The 18,685-nt window shown below is 45.5% G+C and overlaps 2 protein-coding genes across 3 annotated transcripts in view; both read right to left on the minus strand.

Annotated features, from left to right (window-relative positions):
* DNAJB14 (DnaJ heat shock protein family (Hsp40) member B14) overlaps nt 1-7,873 on the minus strand; it is a 32,152-nt gene extending 24,279 nt beyond the window's left edge. For both annotated transcript variants that reach the window (XR_010987180.1, XM_068136811.1), the window contains exons 1-2: nt 7,519-7,873; nt 1,126-1,300 (exon numbers count right to left, since the gene is read on the minus strand). Coding sequence is in view for 1 of the 2 variants with exons in the window: in XM_068136811.1 (XP_067992912.1) it covers nt 1,126-1,300; nt 7,519-7,651 (308 nt within the window). In the remaining variant the exon portion in view is untranslated. The remainder of the gene's footprint in view (nt 1-1,125; nt 1,301-7,518) is intronic.
* Nucleotides 7,874-9,150: 1,277 nt separating this feature from the next.
* Nucleotides 9,151-11,418, minus strand: H2AZ1 (H2A.Z variant histone 1). The gene is made up of 5 exons (XM_068136817.1): nt 11,230-11,418; nt 10,732-10,809; nt 10,232-10,345; nt 9,682-9,811; nt 9,151-9,547 (listed from the first exon to the last, which is right to left on the minus strand). The coding sequence occupies exons 1-5, from the start codon at nt 11,230-11,232 to the stop codon at nt 9,486-9,488; spliced, it is 387 nt and encodes a 128-aa protein (XP_067992918.1). The 5' UTR covers nt 11,233-11,418; the 3' UTR covers nt 9,151-9,485.
* Between the last annotated feature and the right edge of the window lie 7,267 nt (nt 11,419-18,685).

Here is an 18,685-nt window from a genome sequence, read left to right on the forward strand (position 1 = left end):
TCTCTTTATATGTATCATGAAGGGTGGTAACAATTAAGCAGAGATGATGGTACATGTAAAGCTCTACTAAATAGCAATACCAAGAGGGTAACCACGCAAGAGATGCTGCCATCCATCTATCTTAATGTAGAGCTGCTGTACCAAAAAGAAAAGCTACTTTTTCCTCACTGTTAGCACACCTGAACAGAATACTGAATTTCAGAAAGGGATTCCAAGATAGTATCAACAGCAACATACATTTCACACACAAACACCCCACCCCCCCCCAAATTTCTGTTTCTGACAACAGTTCATCCAATTTACAGAAAACAGGAGACAAGGAACACTTGATTTTCCTTCTTTGAGCTCTGTTGAAAATAGCTGGGCTAGGTTTATCTAAAAAAAAAAGAGGTGGGTTTCCAGGCATGCAATTTTAGAGTGGCTGTACCCATATTTCTTTAGCAGAAGTGGGGGCACGATCAAGCAATATTCTTTTCACTCCTACCACCAAAAAATGTGTAATAATAACATTACTTCACAACTGCTCTCCTCAGAAGGCCATTTTCATTGACCTCTGTTTCTGTTTGCACATCCTCCTTTCCTGACATTGCCCCATCTCAATACTATCACACTGCACGATGTTCAGAGATAGCTTATAACACAACTCAGACTATATGCTTCAGTGTTTCTCAGACAGCTGTACTTCCAGAACAAAATAGTATTAACATTGCTCTAAGACCAGTCTGTACAGCAAGCTTAGTTTGAAAATAAACTTTTAGGAGTAAGCTTGTATCTTGAGCATAAAAATATTTAAGAATAGAAACACTGTCCTGCAAGTTGTACTAAAGAATTTCATCACTACTTCAATTTATCAGGAGATCTACTCATTAACTATTTTAAATATAAAGTAACCTTGACAGCTTAAAAAGAGGAGTATCATTTCTCTCACAGAAAGCAACAGCATCTCATACTGTTTAAACACAGTGAGGCTCTCCCCTTCCTTTGAGGCAGTACAGTTTGGTACCCTCAGTTCAGTACCCCCCTCTCAGCTAACCTTGAACTTTCTGTTATATCTTTAGATGCCAGAGCTGAAAACATGAGTACATAACACACAGAATAAAAAGCAGTAATTAAGCAAGGCCATACCTGAATACTCCTTCCATTTGGTCTTTGGTGTAGCCTTTTCCACTTTCACCTGCAGCAGATGCAGTGCTCTCCTTCGTGCTATTGGGCTTACTTTGATCACTGTTACTGGCTGATTTTCGGCAGTAAGCGCCTCCCCCAGCAGTACTTCCATTCTTCATAATAGCTTCCAACAAAACTATAAACAACAGTATACCATCATAGCATCATTATAGGCATCAGTGATTAACTCAGGGCTCCCAAGTACCTTAAGTGGGAGCACCACCTTATAGAAGACTAGCTGCTACATCCTCCCTCCTTATTGACCATCACTTTGTACCACAAACGTTTCTGAAGCTGGTCATGGAACTCCTTTTCGTGGAAAAAACTATGGAAAAGTGTTTCAAGAATCAGTGACTGGACTCCCCCAACCTCTGCCAAAGTAATAATAGAGTCCTCAATTTCTGGATGGTTTTCAGAGGCACAGAATCCATGCTCTAGGGTGAAGACATCAGAGTACCTGAATCAGCAACATAGAAAACCAAAAGAGGAAGTAACTTAGCACTCCAAAGAACCAGTGAAGTGTTCCACACAAGAGAACAAGCCCATCTCCAGCACATTCCGGTTGCTACAGTGCATACCTATTTGTAATCAGAGCCACTGGCAGCCACATGCTGATGCTCTATACCCCTCCTCCAAGCAGTATTCAGTATCACTAAGGTTGGATCATCGAGTCCAACCTGTCACCACAGACCTCATGACTAGAGTAGAGAGGACGCTACTGCCCACTGCAGGCTTGAACTCACAACCTTCCCATTAAGGGTCTGATGCGCTACCAACTGAGCCACCTGAGGGGCTCTAAAAGTATAAAGCATGCAATACCAGCTGAAATTCAAACTATGGTTACAATGCCACAAATAAGCCAGAACCAGCCAACTACATCCAGCTCTTGAGACCTGAATCTTCAAAACCAGCATGCTTTTCCTAGATCTTGAAATCCTCTTTCCTTCTATGTTCCAACAGATCTCAAATTTAGCATTTTTAACACACCATGATGCTAAGCCTTCTTTTTCTTGCTGGATACAAATAATCTTGCATTCTGGGGGTACCTGTCTTACCAGCAAATCAGAAACAGTACCATTCTAACTTAAGGGACTGCATACAAAGCATGATGTAGATCAAAGATCACTAGATGAGCTGCATTCCCTGAAAAGAGATCCCTTCAGAGCAAACCTAGGCCAAATTTGTTTCATAACAACCAAGAGTTACTATCTGCATGAAAAAAAGCACTAACAAAAACTCCCTGCTAACAAAAATTCCCTTGCTAACAAAAATGTCCTACTTATTTTGAAAGCATGTCATAGCTTTATCATGGAAAAAAAAAAACATTTCCTTGTAGAATCTACTGAGAAGAATCATGAAGGACTTTCTTCTAATTAAAACATTCCTCCTCCAACTAGCATTGTCTCTCTTACAGCAGCAGAAAGCTGGGGTCCTACCCATCATAGCTGGTACCTCTCAGAAGCAAGAAAAGAGGAGAAAGCAGAGCTTTGTTTAAAAGAGATGAACTGCTTCCCCAAGGTGTCCTTCTTAAAAATCTCCAGCATTTGCTTTTACTTATTAATTCACTTATTACTCACTGGCCACAGCAGCCTGAAATACTGCAGATGAACAGCTACAGTCTGCCTGAACAAGCCATCTGACTTCAGTGCAAGTCCCATGGTCATGCCTGCTTCACCAAGACTTATCAGTTGATCTGATCAGGGTTTTTACTACAGAAATAAAGACACAACTAACATTGAGATGCTGACTAGTATACCAAGGGGGTGTTTTCACTACAAATGCAATGAGGTTCCTGAATATAGGAGTGCTACAGTTGAAATATATATAACTGAAGCACATACACAAATATTTGCAGTATTTATTCTAATACCACCCATTATGGCATTTACATTTCTGAGATAAATAAGTAATAACAACTCCAATGAGGCAACTATGTCCCTAGGCTAAAAACTAATCAGGAATAGATATTTGAACAGACAGTCCAGAAAATTAAGCACTGTCAGTCAAAATGTGCTCCAGACAAGTGTTAACAGAAAACAAAATGATTCTTTTTCTATCCTGTGATGCTTGATATTTAATAACAGTATCATGTGGGATCCTATCAAACACATGATCCTGACTTACCCTCTAGGAAAAAACACTTACTCAACAGCTTTGCAAATCCTGCCTTTATATTGGCACTGCTCTAGAAATGACCCATCCCTGCACTAATGCTTGTGCAAAATCAGTAGTAGCAGCAAAAATGGCAGAAATGCAGGTATAGACAATGATTTGGAATTTCAATGCCCAGTGTCTCTTCACAGCAAGTTTAGCTGGTAAGTCTTCTCATTAAATGGTTTGGCTGCACTGTGCTTTCAACATTACTAATTCCTAATCACTTTCTCAGATCTCCCATCCCCACAATGGAGCTGCATTGCTGAGAAGACAATGCAAAATGCTTGGGGAAAAAAACCCAACCAAACAACAAACCACCAAAAAACCCATCCCCCAAACCTCTATAAATCCCATAAGTGTTACATTCTTAAAATAGCAGGACACAGCATACACAAACATGCTATTGTCCTGTGTTGAAAAAGAAAGCTGTACAAAGGGTCTGGAGCCACTGCTTGCTTCAAATAAAAGATACAATTCAGATATTCAGAAACAACTTGGTCTCTTCCAAGAACTGCTGGCGCTAAAACAGGCTGTTAGAACTCTAGTACTAGCACTGCACTAAAGAAAACTTTCACTGTGCATCTAGATGTTTTAGAATAGGTCAAAGGAACCAAAGACTTATTTCTCTAGCAGGCAGGACAACAAATCTTATCTGCAGTTGTGTCTGAAGGCTCTCTTGTGTGTATTGTTGGCTGCTGCTGAATGGAAGATCCTTGCATTGCGTTTGATACTGTTGTGCACCGAACATGACCCCCACTTTCTCTAATGGAAGAACTTTTCAATTCAGAATCCCGACCCCCACTTTCTCTAATGGAAGAACTTTTCAATTCAGAATCCATACTAATGCAAGAGCCTAAAAAAATAAGCTTGGGTACTCCTGATCAGCTTCTTTTTAAAGGTAGAAATAGTGAAAAAAAAATATATATATATATTAAGAAGCTCTCACAAATAAAGCTGTCCTTAACAGAATTTTCTGGCTTCCACTCTTAACAGAGTATCACCTAAGTTTGAAAAGGAGATCTTGTCCTTTGTTATCTTTAAATCCACTCTTTCACATCTTTTCCAGACCAGTTTCCATTCAATTGCAAGACGAATCATTAGCAAAAATCATAATCCAACGGTATCTTGAACAGCTGAATTGTAAAACAACTTTATAGCAGAGAGCAACATCAACATTACTACTATGAAGTCATTAGCTAAGTACCATTAAATAAACACTGACCTTACATTTCACACTAGTAAAGCTTCAAAATAGCACTGCTGCAGTCAGCATATTTCAGGCAGAAGCTTTGTTTAGCATAACTAAACTTCACTGATGACTGAACGAGTGCTGAAAGCACTCCAAATGCAAATGTCACCAAACCCAAATCACACATAGCATTGTCTTAGAGACAAGAGTTAAAAACCTGCTAAGTCCTCCTCTTGGTGTTGTAGTGGATAGCTGGAGGAAGCTCCCATCCCTACAAGGTCCAGTGCTACCATTCTCATTGCTTTTATTACTGATGGAACATCATTTGTGAAATGGCAGACAAAACTTAGTATACACTAAGATACAATCTGTGAAGAATACATGACTTCAGTGAGAAACTGGTATGAGCTACCTGCTAATACCTAACCCCAAAGAGAAAATAAATGAGCATAATGGTAATTGGGGCTGCCTCATATTTTCCTATCACCATATAAACCAAACATATCATGACTGGAAAGTAACAATTTGTGTTAGAACTAAGAAAGTTCACAAAACCTTAACTGTTTCACTCTCTTCAGTATGGCACATTTTTAAGGATCTAATGAATTACTGCGCTGGTTTTTGCTGTCGGGGTTTTTGTTTTGGTTTGTTTTTTTGGTTGGTTTGTTTGGGGGTTTGTTGTTGTTGTGTTTCTGTGTTTGGTTTGTTTTTTTCCAAGTGGATCCCCCACTTTTTAATTTATCCAAAAGATGACAATGAGCTAATAAAGCAGTCATTTTATTGGGTCTTAGTGTAAATTGACAGTTCTAATTTCTTGCACACCTTCCAGTTCTGGTCCTGCCAGAAGGACATTCTGTGTCCTTGTAGCTTACTGCACTTTTAATAAGCTGTTTATATGCCTCAAAAGCTTAAAAAAAGTGTTCAATGAGTTGGTGTAGGTTTGGGAGGTAATGGGATACATTTAAAAGAATTACCCACCTCCACAGCTAGAAAACTGGGGCACAGAGATATTACAAGTTTACAGAGTTCCCTAATCACTAAGTACCTAGTTCAAATCAGGCCTAGGGCTTGCAATTCTCATTAGCTTCAGATGAAGCTTTAACTGCCCACCAGTTCCACAAATCAGGCCCTTGTTTCAAGTTGAATACCTGAAAAATGAAGCACAATTAGCCATCATTAATTGAAACGGAGTGAAGTGACTTACTTAACATCACAGAGAAATTCTGAGAAGCCTTTAGTTTCAGTCCACAGTTCCCAAGATGAAAGCCCACTACCATAACCACAAGACCATCTTCTTCTCCCTAGATCTGTACCTCATTTGTGACACACTTTCCTAATTTCCACAGAGAACAAAACAAGGGTCCTAACAGACCATAGCCTAATTAGGCATCTATTTCTTGCACTGAATACTTTACCATGGCAGTTACCTAGTGCCAGGCCTACTTAAACCAAACCCAAACACTCAAATCAACTGAAGATTTTCCACACACCCCCCCCGAAAGCTACCGTAATTTTTATCTTGGAGATATAAGGCAGTAAGGAACTATGGGAAGCAAATGAAGCTATTTAGTCTCTTTGGTGGAAGAAGCTGGATTGACATCCTCACCCTTTGTACCTCCTGACCAAGGCAACCTCCAAAAAAGCTGAAATCTTCTCAAGCCATATAAATTTAGATACATGTTTCTACTTGGTTTTATTTCAGAGAGGTACATAACCTGGCAGGAACATAAACAGTGCCACATTCTTGATCCAAAACAATTGCTGCCTTCTTCCAGGTACCTTACCAGCAACATCTATCCTGCTTGGTAGGAGAAAAAACACTGAACAGAATCTGCTCAGCTGACTTGAAGGCTTCACTGCAGAATAAAGCACAACACTCTTCCAGTTGGGATTTCACCCCAAATTCATTTACCAAAAATGTTAAACGCTGAGGCCTTTAAGTCAGTACAGAGCACCAAAGCCTTTCCTAAGTGAGAACCAAAGGAATGCAACAAGTCACTGTTGTGTTCAAAGGCATCTTAAGCTGACTTATGACAGTGACAGAAACTACTCCAAGACAGGTAATACCTCTACATACAGTGAAACTTTACTACTGTTCCTTTATAAAAATAACTTACAAACACTTGTTCCTAGTAAGATGATCATTATATATTACATATATATATATAAAGTTTTAGCACAGAAGTGTCTGAAGAGCCAGTTAAGTCACAGAGGAAGTGACCTATTTTGTTTTCTCTAGGAGAGCGAAGCCCATGTGCAATTCTGACGTAACTGCCGTACAACCAAAATGGAAACAAACCTGAGAAAACCCAAACCACAGGTAAATTAGAAGATGAAGACAGTACCCAGTCTGGAGCAGCAGCTCATATGACAAGCTATCAGTGAGGGGTAATTCAGTGACAGAAGAGAAGCCAACCCAGCTTGTCTCAGCTTGGGGCCTGAGGTCCTGCTGTTAATCGGGTCTAAGCCTAGTCTGCACGACTGCGTTCATACTGATGGCAAGGAGGAGGGAGGAAGACAAGGAGAAAGGGAGGCAGCAAATACAGGCGAGGAGCTGGGCTGGCTCAGGGGCAAAACCTTCGACGAGGAGGGAGATAACCCTACTCCCCCCACGGCCTGACACCAGAGCCACGCACTGACGGTGGAAATCCACCTGCCCTAAGTGCTCCTCCTGGACACCTCAGCATCGCTTCGGCCTTTTTTGGCAACCGAGCCCCGCATACTGCCGCAGGCTCCAGCCAGGCCGGTTTAGGGGCAGCGCTGTTCCCGCAAGGTGCGGAGAACGTAACCACTGGGCCCCCCTCGCTCTGCGCCTCAGCCCCTGGGGTCCTGCCGCGCAGGCTAACCGCCCCCGACGTGAGGAGACTCCCCCTGCCCGCACTCCTGCAAGCGCCACGGTCCCCTCAGTCCCGACGGAGCAGAGCAGCAGCCAAGCAAGACAGAGGAGGAGGAGGGGCGGCAGCAGCAACGCCGACGGGGCGCCGGGCACAGGGGAGGGGGCCGGGCTTCACCTCGGGCTGTCTCTGTCGGATAGAGCTTCTGGGCCTTGCCAAGGAAACGGAGGGCACGGTCGCAGTTGCCGGCCTCCAACGCCTCCCGAGCGATCCTGATGCACTTCTCGGCCTCATCCCGGTTCCCCTCCATGGGCTTCTCCTTCCGCCGCCTCCGCCCGCCGCAGCGCAGAGAGAAGGGGCCTGAAGCCAGAGCGGAGCCGGGCGAGACAGAGGGCCAGAGAGAGGAGAGGAGCGGGCAGCAGGGCGAGCAGGGTCTCCCTTCACTCCGCAGGGCTCATCCCGCCGCACGGCGCCGCCGGTACCCGCAGCCCCAGCCCGGCGCTCGGCCCCGGCAGCCAGCCCGGCTCGCCGCCTGCTTCCGGGGCACGGTCGCGCATGCGCCGCCGCCCGGGGCCGGGAGCGCCCCGCCCGCCCTGGGGTCTCCGCAACTGCCCCGGCGAGGGGTCGCGCCGCAGCCCCGGCGAGCTCGACCCGGCTGGGAGCGTTGCCCTGGTCCGCACGCCGCCGCCTAGCAGCAGCCCGAGGTAGCCGGCTGCGATGGAAAAGTACTGAGGGGGTGGCTGTGTGCTACCGCTGCACTGCGGCCCGGGGAGCACTGCACCCCCGCGGCTTGCCGCGGCAGTTCTGGGGCACACACAGGGGCGAAAGGATCCCATTGTCATTCCTTATAGTGCGTTGGCCACACTTTACGGTACTCGTTAGCACCTAGAGCTTGCTATAATTAGCTATATCAGTTAGAACCTGCCATGGACTGCCTTGCTGGGATGTTAGAGCTCAGGCACTGCAGAGGATGAGTGCCATTAAAGTAGGTCTAACCAGCACCTACCGTCTAGGTCATCACCTTCCAGCAACAGTGCTGCAGCAAATCACCTTAAGGTTATGAAAGTGTTAGAGCTCATTCAATGCAGAACAGTATTTCACTGCTGGAGGAGTTCTAGAAAGCAGCCCCTCGTAGTAGCACCAGAGTGGTTACCTTTACCACAGCACAAGCTGCCCAAGCCACCATTAAAAATGAGCTCACAAAGCCAGAAAAGCAGAGCTACATGTGACCAGAACCCTTTCTCCTGCTACTGACAATGTGACTGTATGTGCCTTCACCAGTCCATCCCTAAGCCCTAGTTACGTTGTTTGGCCTCATTGCTGTAGGACCTCAGACTAACTGAAAGCAAGTACCCTATGCTTCAGACCCCTGTTAGAGTCACAGCTTGCTACCACGGCAGCAAGTTTTAGACTATGAGCTCACACAGAGCCAGTGGAAGCTTCTGCAGGGCAGCCTCTCCCTGTTCTACAAGAGAAACATTAACAGCCTCAGATGTATATTTTCACCATCCCTTCAGCTTACCTTCCCTCCCCTGCGACAACAGACCCCTTTACTCGAAGACTCACATCAAATAAAACTGGCCTCACAGGTGACCCACCCAAGGCACCTGCCACACCACCACAGGCTTGGTTAGCAGAAATGTAGCTTGGCAGGATAAATGCCCTGTACTTGCTCACTGGGTGGCACTAAGCACAGCTTTCTAGGACTGTGGTTCCAGCTATGCCAAGCACAGCTGCATGGGCTTGGAATGACTCTGAGAGGTGCCTAGTCAAGGCCAAGTATTTCTCAATTAGTGGACAAGAGACAAATCAGTCTTGATATAACATTTATTGAATATTTCCACTCTAGTGGATGAAAAGTCTGTACAAAACCAAACATTTCCTTTACTTAAGCCAATCTAGAAACAGTCAGCTCAATCAAAACCCACTACAAATACAATAGCTTCTTTGAAGCCATGGTAACACTTAAATACGGTTAAGACTTCAATGCAGAAATTTGGTTTGTTAGAAAGCTCAAGGGAGCTTTAGCTTCTGAAAGTTACAAAAGGCAAAATTGTGTTTCACAGATACAGTCCACTGGAATCACCAACACTGGACAATTAAGTACTTAAGAGTCCTGAGATAACATGGAATCCTGGTATCCTTTAGACGGTTTTCTGCTGTCCTTTCTTTCCAATGAGAGACTTGTGGATATGCGGTATTACACCTACAAAAGAACAACAATAAGACCCCGTTATCTCTCTTCAATTCTTCTCAACTTTGCACTTCAAACAGAATGACAGCAGTAAGCAATACCTGGCCCGTTAAAGAGTTCTTACAGTTAGCAAGCAATTTACATACCACCACCAGCAATTGTTGCCTTAATGAGAGAATCCAATTCTTCATCTCCTCTAATTGCTAGCTGCAAGTGACGGGGAGTGATACGTTTCACCTTCAAGTCTTTGGATGCATTTCCTGCCAGCTCAAGAACCTGAGGACAAGACCATTTTTAGACTGAGATATATAAGCCAAGTAAGACCTTTTATATTTTATTCTCTATACTAAATATGGTGTTTGTGATACCAAGACAGCAAAAAATGCCTTTTTAGAATTTTATACTCTGCATTAATTTTTCTCTATAAAGAGTTTTCAAGCAGAAATGACACACTGTAGTAATATGTTTTATAGTTTCTGATACTTCAATCTTTTCTGTGATAGCCATTTGATCTGCACAAAATGCAGAGCAGGAGGTCCTGTGCATATTTCATAGCCTCCAAAAGATGCATGCACTTCAAACTGTCTCAAAATAAGGAAAGAATTTACAGCCCAGTCCAAACGAGCAAAAATGCAGTAGACTCTGGTCATTATACCCCTACAAACAACTTTCTTGTGACTCTTGCAGGAGCTTTACCTCAGCTGTTAAGTACTCCAGGATTGCAGCACTATACACAGCAGCTGTGGCTCCTACACGTCCATGGCTAGTAGTCCTAGACTTCAGATGCCTGTGGATACGGCCAACAGGGAACTGGAAAATAACACAAGTAGGAACAGGCTATGAGAACAGAAAAAAACGTCACTGGTGTAAACCATATGAAGAGCAGAGCATCAGGGGAATCAGTACAGACTACACGTCAACATCAAGGGCTAAGGACACTCTGTGGGAAATTCACATCGGCAACTTCACGATTCTAATCGCAAAGAGTAGCAAGAGCCACTGAGAAATTCTCTCGTGCAGAGATATGCAAAATGTCCAAACCCAGTCAAGCAGATATAAACACATTCAAGGATTAAACAGATCATTTACACGACAACAGGCAGATGGCAGACCGCGGAGGTTTCACAAAGTACAACCTGCCAAGATATTGAAGGCCAAGCCCACATCTATACACCCACGTCCCAGTCGTTGCTCACCTGCAATCCAGCCCGCTGAGAACGGGAAACCGCTTTAGTCTTGGTCTTTCCGGAGTCCTTCCCAGCTTTACCACCAGCCTGGTAAAGGGAAGAGTTGCAAGAGCTGCCGTGCCCGCCATACCCCCATCAGCGGCGCCGCCACTCCGCCGAACGGCGCCTGCAGGACACCGCCACCACCGCCCCGGCGCATGCGCCCGGCCTTTGCTCCACCCCCGCGCTGCCGACACGCGCCCAGCCAAGGCGCCTGCGCTCTTCCCACTGCCCACGGCGCCACAGGCCGCTGCCGGTGCGCATGCGCGCACGCCACTCCCTCTCCTCAGCGGTGCGACCCTCCCAACCCCCCTGTCCTTTTTCCTTTACCACAGGTAATGCGCCTAGCAGCGCCCGCCATCCGCGCTCCCCTCGCCCGTTCGCACTAACACCTTAGCCTTACTCTCATCTTAATCGCATCCGCACCCCGGCGATGCGCCCACCCGACTGTCCCCCCCAGCTCCTCACCATCGTGAGCCGGACCGCTGCGCCGCGCAGAGGCAAACGAAGAAAGAAAGGGTCCCTCACGCAACAGAGCCGGGGTGACAACACCGACCCGTCCCGACCCGCCGCGATTCAAACTGCGTCCGCTCCCGCCTTCCCTCGGCGCTTTATAACCGCCGAACGTGCCTGCATCCGGGAACTCCAGCCTCGCCCCTAGCCAATGGCTGCGGGCGGTGGCCGGCCGCTCTTCCCCAGCGACAACCAATGGCGAGGCGGGGTGGTGCCGGCCTTGCGATGCAGAGGGAAGGGGGAGAGGCCCCGCCCCTATTTAAAGGAACAGACACGGAATAGGGGAGCTGCTGTGACAGAGTGGCAGAGAGGGGAGAGTGAATTCTGGGCTGCAGCAGTGCCCAGCGCGGGAGAGTCCGCCTGCTTCGGTTGTTTTGGTCGCGGCCTGCCCGGGCACCACGGCTTTGCTTGGTGTCGCTAGGTCGAGCTGCTCTGCTGAGAGTTCCCCTCCCCACCCCCGCGTCGCCGTTATTTCACGGGACGGAGTCAGAGTGTCCCCTCGTCCCCGACTCGGGGACGCGCTCCAGTGTTGCTGGTGCTGCCTGGGGTGGCGCGGGAGGGGGCTGCTCTAAATCCGGGCAGGCTTTCGGTGTGCTTGCTTCTGCCGGGCTGGGGAGTCACTTCAGGAGTCACAGCGGCTTGTGCCCTCTGAGAATTAAAGTCTGACTGAAATTAAATAAATCCCAAGTGTAGTTGGGGGGGACTAGAAGCTGGCACAGCCGCCCCAGGGGCAACCGCCCGGTTGTCGCTACAGGCCGCGGGCGCCCCTACCCACAGAACCTGTTGCCGGCTCTACCAGCCGCACGCCCCTACGCGCCCACCGCCACTCACCCGCGGAGCCGCCCGCTGTCCAGTCGCCTCCCGTAAACCGCGGCGCGGGGGCTGGGCCCTGCTGGCCTCCCCGGGACCCCTTTCCCCGCTCTCTCGCCCCGAAATGGATCAAGGAAATGTAGGGACAAGCGCTGCCGCGGAGGCAGAGGGTGAGGCATCGGGACTCGGTGGATGCCTGAAGTCACCGAGCGCCCCAGCTTGTCTGATGGGGGTTAGTTATTGCTAGGGCTTATTCCCGTACCGAGCCCAGCTCTGTGTCGCTTTTCACTCAAGTGCCTTTGGGTCTGCCCCGCTTCTGGGTGAATCCTTTTCTGATGAAGTTAATCGATTTAGTCCACCCTTGCACACTGCAGAAGCAGCCTCAGAACGTTACGTCTTGGGATGAGGAGCTGTTACATTGCATTACTGAGGCTGCTCAGTGCCATTTGAATGAGGATGAAGTTGCATCTACTCTTCATGATGCTGGGGGGCAGGGAACTGCCGGCATGGCCATTAACTCCACACACGTGCACTACTTTGGATTTTTATCTCCATATTCTGCAAGAGACGGATGATTACCAAGGGCACTCCTGCTTCAGATCCATTTTGCTTCTCTGGGTATTATTTCACAAACCGTGCTCGAAAACTTCTTATCATGAATTTCGTTCCAAGTGTAAAATTCAATTAATGCAGTGCAGGTGTTTTCAGCACTTCAAATCCCTGTGCTTATTTCCTTGAAATGAAGTCTTAGCTTTGTATCTATGTGTGTGTGTATATATATATATACACACATACATATATATATATATAAAATTCCTCCCCTGCCCAGGGGCCATTTTCAATACACAATCATTATTTTTGCTTCACCACCATTTAACCTCTCAGCTCAGATGGGCTTGTTCTCAGTTAATCTACCTCCTTCAACTCCAAAACAGTTGCGCTCTTTAGAGCACCGGGAATCTGTTATCTTGAAAGATGCTCTGTTCATCAGTGAGAAACTCTGGCCCTTCAATGGCTGAATAGCTCATTAGATGGGAGATTAGCTTAATCTGTCATGCTCTTCACTAATCTAACCACATAAACACCTCTTCAGTAGGTGTTAATATATGTATTTTCTCTACCTTTATGTTGAAGTATCCCAAGCACACTATGCTTACAGACAGATGTTTAACGGGAGATAGAGCTGATGGTTTAAAGTTGTTGTGAAGGTATCCCTACTCACCATAACTTTTCCACTTTAAGACTACAACAAGCAAAATTCTCGGAACTCTTTAAGATCTGCTGATTCCTAGAGCTCCACTTCAAGGTATTTCCACCTGGTCACTAAAATTAAAACTTTGTGACTCTCCTGCTCCTACGGCTGACCTGAAATACTTCTCCCCCTGTTGATAGGGGCTGCCAGAAGACAGCCTAAGGTCACATCATCATTGCCTTCAACACCCGAATTTCAGTATTTTTGTACCAGCTGCTCTCGCTTCGGGGTGGGAAGACCTACTTCCAGGCAGATGCACAGAGAGGCAGGACTCAACTGAGAGCAGACACTCCTACATGCAGGAATCTGGCAGTTTGTTTTATGTAACTGTCTGGTGCCTCTGTCTGTTTGAAGCAATGTTGTTTATGCTGTCCTTCAGAAAGCAAGAAGATCAGAAGGTTTGAGGGATTTTTAAAGTTTACAAACAAATTTTACAGAAGTCTACAGAGGTTAAGATTTCATCCAACTTACTATCTAAAAAATATTTTTTGTCCAAAGTGCCTACAACAAAGATGCATTTGCCCTTTCCCATACAGAGAAGTCGAGCTGCAGGGCATAAGGCCCTCTGGGAATGATATTTGAAATATAGCATGAAAAAAAAATAGTGTTTTTACCCTAGTTTCTGTACACAGAAGTGCTAGGAAGTGGAAAAAAAAGGTCCTTCTACCAGATGGAGGTAGTTCCTACCACAGACATTCCCCATTTCCCACATAAGCATCTCTCATGGTTTGCTTCGGCTGCACGCTTTCAGCCATTTGGGGTTCCTTACATCTGGGATTACACAGGCAAGGCAGCCTAACGCTGAAGGGTAAGCTAATGCAAGGATGTGTATTTACCAAATAGATCAGGCTTAGGGTCGTGCCAGGTGGAGGACATGAGACTAGGCTCCGATCACTCTATGCTAGCTCTAACAAACACAAAGCCTCTCTAACAAACACAATCTGAGCTGCCCCCCCCCCCCCCCCCCCCCCCCGCCAACCCTCCGATATTTAAAGAGAGAAATTAAAAGTAATTTAGGTACACCAGGAACGACCCCATTGATGAGCACATGTCACTCAACCTCAGTCCCACAGTAGCCAAACCTACTCCTTCAAGTGTTTTACCAGTTTTTGTAATATGCCCAGCTCACAAGAAAGAAGGGAGATGTTACCAGTTAAGGGACTAGTTATAAATGATTTTTTTTCCCCAGAAAATTCCAGTCCACTGGGATGGATGAAATTTTCAAGGGGCTGAACATAATATATATATACAAAAAGATAAATTTATTCCGTTTTGTTGGTTCTGCAAATTCCTGTATAGTTTGGGAACACTATAGAGTGTGTTCTTCCTCTTCTCCTGTTTCCCCCTCTTTTGCTACTTTTCTGGCCTTTGCCTTTGTCTTTCTACTGTGCTGATGGATTGTTTAGTGATTGGTAAGGAAATTGGCTGGGACAAGAGGGAGGTAACCTAGCTGGTACACAGCCCTCTGGGCTTTGTCCAGGAAAGAGGTGTGGGCTTCTTTTTTACAGAATCAGAGAATGGTCCAGGCTGGAAGGGACCTCCAAAGCTCATCCAGTCCAACCTCCCCACAGTCAGCAGGGACACTCCCAGCTAGCTCAGGTTGCCCAGGGCCTCATGGAGCCTCGCTATGAATATTTCCGGGGAAGAGGCCTCAGCCACCACCCTGGGCAACCCGTTCCAGTGTTTCACCACCCTCATAGTGAAGAACTTCTTCGTGATGCCCTTCTACAGTTTGAAGTTGCCCCTTGTCCTGTCACTGCAGGCCTTTGTAAACAGTCTCTCTCTGTCCTTTCTGTAGCCTTCTTCAGGTACTGGAAAGCTGCTGTTAAGTCTCCCTGGAGCCTGCTCTTGTCCAGGCAAACACCCCCAGCTCCCTCAGCCTATCCTCGTAGCAGAGGGGCTTCAACCCCTTGATCGTTTTCATGGCCCGCCTCTGTACCCTCTCCATCTCCATTTTGTGTACAAGGGGGTCTGTACAGGGCTTTAGCTGGACTATTGTCTAGTTTTATATGTAAATATGTTTTTTAATGTGTTTATTACCTTCTATGCTTTTGTATTTAGTGGAGTTATTTTTTTGTATTTAGCTTTGCTTTTTGTAAATCATAATTTCATTTTACTTCCAAATTCTGTGGAGTGTGGTAATTTACTTCTTCAGGTAAATTCCATATTCTGTGTGGTGTAAAGCCACTACAGGAGATATGCTTAAAGGGGGACAGGAATTGGCTTTTATTGGTCCAAGTAACCTTAGTAGGTCCCTTGAAGAAGGTAAAAAATCCCCCTGAAAGGGAAGGCTATGGGTAATCTGGTGAGGAAAAATGCAGTCATGCAGTGGGTCTGGAAAGGGAATTGCTGGTAGTTGTGTTTGTGTGACAGTAGTCTTATCCTGTGGTCCTGGTGGTAAAGTGTGCTTTGTTATCTATTTTATCGCTGAGAGCCCCAGCGTTGAAGGGCTTTGCATCATTTATCCAGCCCTTGTACCATTGCTTTATTAGTGTGAAGTTTTTCCTACGGTTCACATTCAAGATGTTGTATTTGCACTAAGTCATAGTCTGCATTAGGTATCCTTTTGTTGCAGTATGTTGTGCACAGTCCATCAGACAGGATGATAAGGTATCCTGAACTGTAGCCACTTCACACCTACACTGTGAGGCCAGTTGGTTTGCTTGCTGACCAAGCTCTGTGTCCTGTCTTAGCAGGCTTCCTGCATGTCCTTCTGAGAGGCAGTCAGCCTTGCATCTTGAACTGCCAGGTAAAGTTCCCCTCCCCTTTGGTGGCAGAGCTGTAGCTGAGGGTCATTCAATCACCTGGCTGTGTTCTCAGAGCACATTTTTCAGCCTGTCTTAGAAGAGCTGGGGTATAGTATTGCTTTTCTTTCTGCTCTACTACTTAACATGATTTCCTTGGAGACTTCACACTCATTTTCATTTGCCTCCAAAATATAGAGGTGTTCTCTAAAGCGGGAATCACTTTTGACCCCTCACTAAATATTAGACTATGAACATGGTGTTATTTGGACTCTCTTCTGTTTCTTTACAGGGTTTTAGTTTCTGCAGAAGTAGTGGAGATCATCTTCCTATATATAGCTCTTTGTATCACATCCTTCAGGGAAATTTGCAGTTTCTGGATCCTGAATGAGTCTATATGGGAGATACATGCCTAGGTGCTCAGTCCTTCTTTACTATTCCTGGGATACAAGTTCAAGTATCTGGAAAACTTCAAAGCCACACAAGAGGTGGTGTTTGAAGCATTACATTTTTTTTAGGTGACAGCTAGACAGAGCATAATTTTTAGTATACAGTTTTTAATCAGAGGTTTCAGTATGCCTAGCTTTGACCTAACTCCTCCTTAGGTGAATAATTCAGTTTTGGTGGTTTTTTTAATTTTCTTTTTTATTTTTTCCTCCTTTCTTTTTCCTTTTCCTTTTCTGTACCCACCACTTATACTCATTTAGGCTCTGATTTTGTGGTGAGATCTATTACAGTGTGGCTTGTATTTGCCCCTGGGTTCTCCCCCCACCCCCTTTCAGGGGGCTTCTCTGCTGCCCTTTTGCAGGACCTCTATCAAATAACAGGGTTCTGCTCACTTGGGTCTCTGCCAGCTGCTGTATTTGGGTTCAGGAAAATCACATCCTCTCCAGTTGCACTCTTGTGTTGTGCATAGTGATGAATGGATGCAACTGTTTGGTTTAACAGATACATTTATTAATCTGGTATTTGGAAACAGCTCCATGGATCTTCGTAATAGATCTGCAGATAAGACTTGCATACTGATTTCAGAGAGACTTGAACTGCCCTTTTATCTATGCTGGTGTTCATCATACACTCTTGTATCTGCTATTAATAGTGTCATAATGACTAGTCTAAATAGATCTTGTTCTTGTTTAGCCAGCTGTGAAAGGAAGTGGTAGCTAGTTAGGCAAAATGAAGCAGGAGTCTGTCAGAGATGGTGCCAGCCTGGAGTCCTTACCCTCACCCTTCCCATCATCTTACACAGAAACTTACCCTCCCCCACTCAGCATGCCTTGGTCCTCCCCCACTCTGCATGCCTTGGTCCTCCCCCTTACCTGCAGCTGAGCTTTGTTCATTATGGTATCTGAAGTAATATTTACACAGGTTTTTTTTGTTGAGCTATAAAGCTATGTGTAAGTACCTACTCCAACTCTGTTCAAGCTGAGGAACTCTTAGAGTAGATGTAATTTGCCTTGTGGACAATGTAATTAAATAGTTTGGTACTGGTTGTAGCAATTTGGTTATAACTATTTCTTTTCCTAGGAAAGTGACCTGGAAAAATATTTTGGGGCTAATTGCCGCTTCTTGTTTAATCCACCTTTACTCCTAGGCTAAGCCTAGATTGTACACAGTCTGTGTCTGAGGTGGTGAAGCCACTGTGTTTGTTTTGAACTGGTAGTGTGCTATGAACATGTCCTTTTTTGGTTCATTCTTTCAATAATATGTATTGTATAATTCTTTCACTCGTGTTGTGTTTCTTCAATCAATCTGCTTACTAAAAGGTTTCAGTTAATTTGGAACAAAGAGGAGCAAACATCAGAAACCAAATGAGAAAGGTTGAACACAGTGTTTCACGTCTGGCTTTCAGTGCAATCCTTTGAAAAGAAAATCCTTTCTTTTCTCTGTGGGACTTCAGTCTAGTCACCAGCTCTCCCAAATTTCTCTACAAACTCTACTCTCACAGCCATTTGTTATTCTTCCAGTACTTGATATCTACCTTTCAGCTGGAGTATCTGAGTGCTTTTAGGCCTGGCCATGCCAATACAGCAAGGAGGGAAAGAGAAAACGTGTGATTAGAAAAATCCTTTCTGTAGAAAAGAAACAGGAAGATTCCAAGTGGCTGATTCCAAGTTTTCAGTCAAAGCAGGGAATCATTCTTCTGAAGATGAAAGGGAAAATAGAAATGCCACCTGCCCCTTGGAGGACCAGGCAGAAAATTCACTGTGGGGCTTGCCCTTTCCTTGGCAAAGTTGTTGCATGTAGAAACAATCCAATTCCTCTTTGGTGGCAGGAGGCAGATACTGCAGCCATCATTTGTTTCTAGACTGACAACCTGGAATGAGACCCTGTACCACACCTGGCTCATAACACAGATAGCACAGCCTTCACTGAAGAATGAATCATTAGGAATAAAGTGTTCTCATTCATGTTCATCTGCAACAAAGAACTGTAAGCCCCAGAATCTGTTTTACACTCAGACACACACATAGAGCTGGGTGGGGTGTCAGACAGACCATAACTACTACCAATAAGCCTTTACAAATAACGATAAGAATAACTCTGCCAAAATCTGGGGTGGCAGCTGTAGGATGGCTCATTCCAAAATGTCTCCCTGAGAGGA

This window comes from Melanerpes formicivorus, unplaced genomic scaffold (genome assembly GCF_026170545.1).
Source record: "Melanerpes formicivorus ecotype bairdi unplaced genomic scaffold, bMelFor1.0.p_v2 SCAF_4, whole genome shotgun sequence".
Classification (NCBI taxonomy): Eukaryota; Metazoa; Chordata; class Aves; order Piciformes; family Picidae; genus Melanerpes; species Melanerpes formicivorus.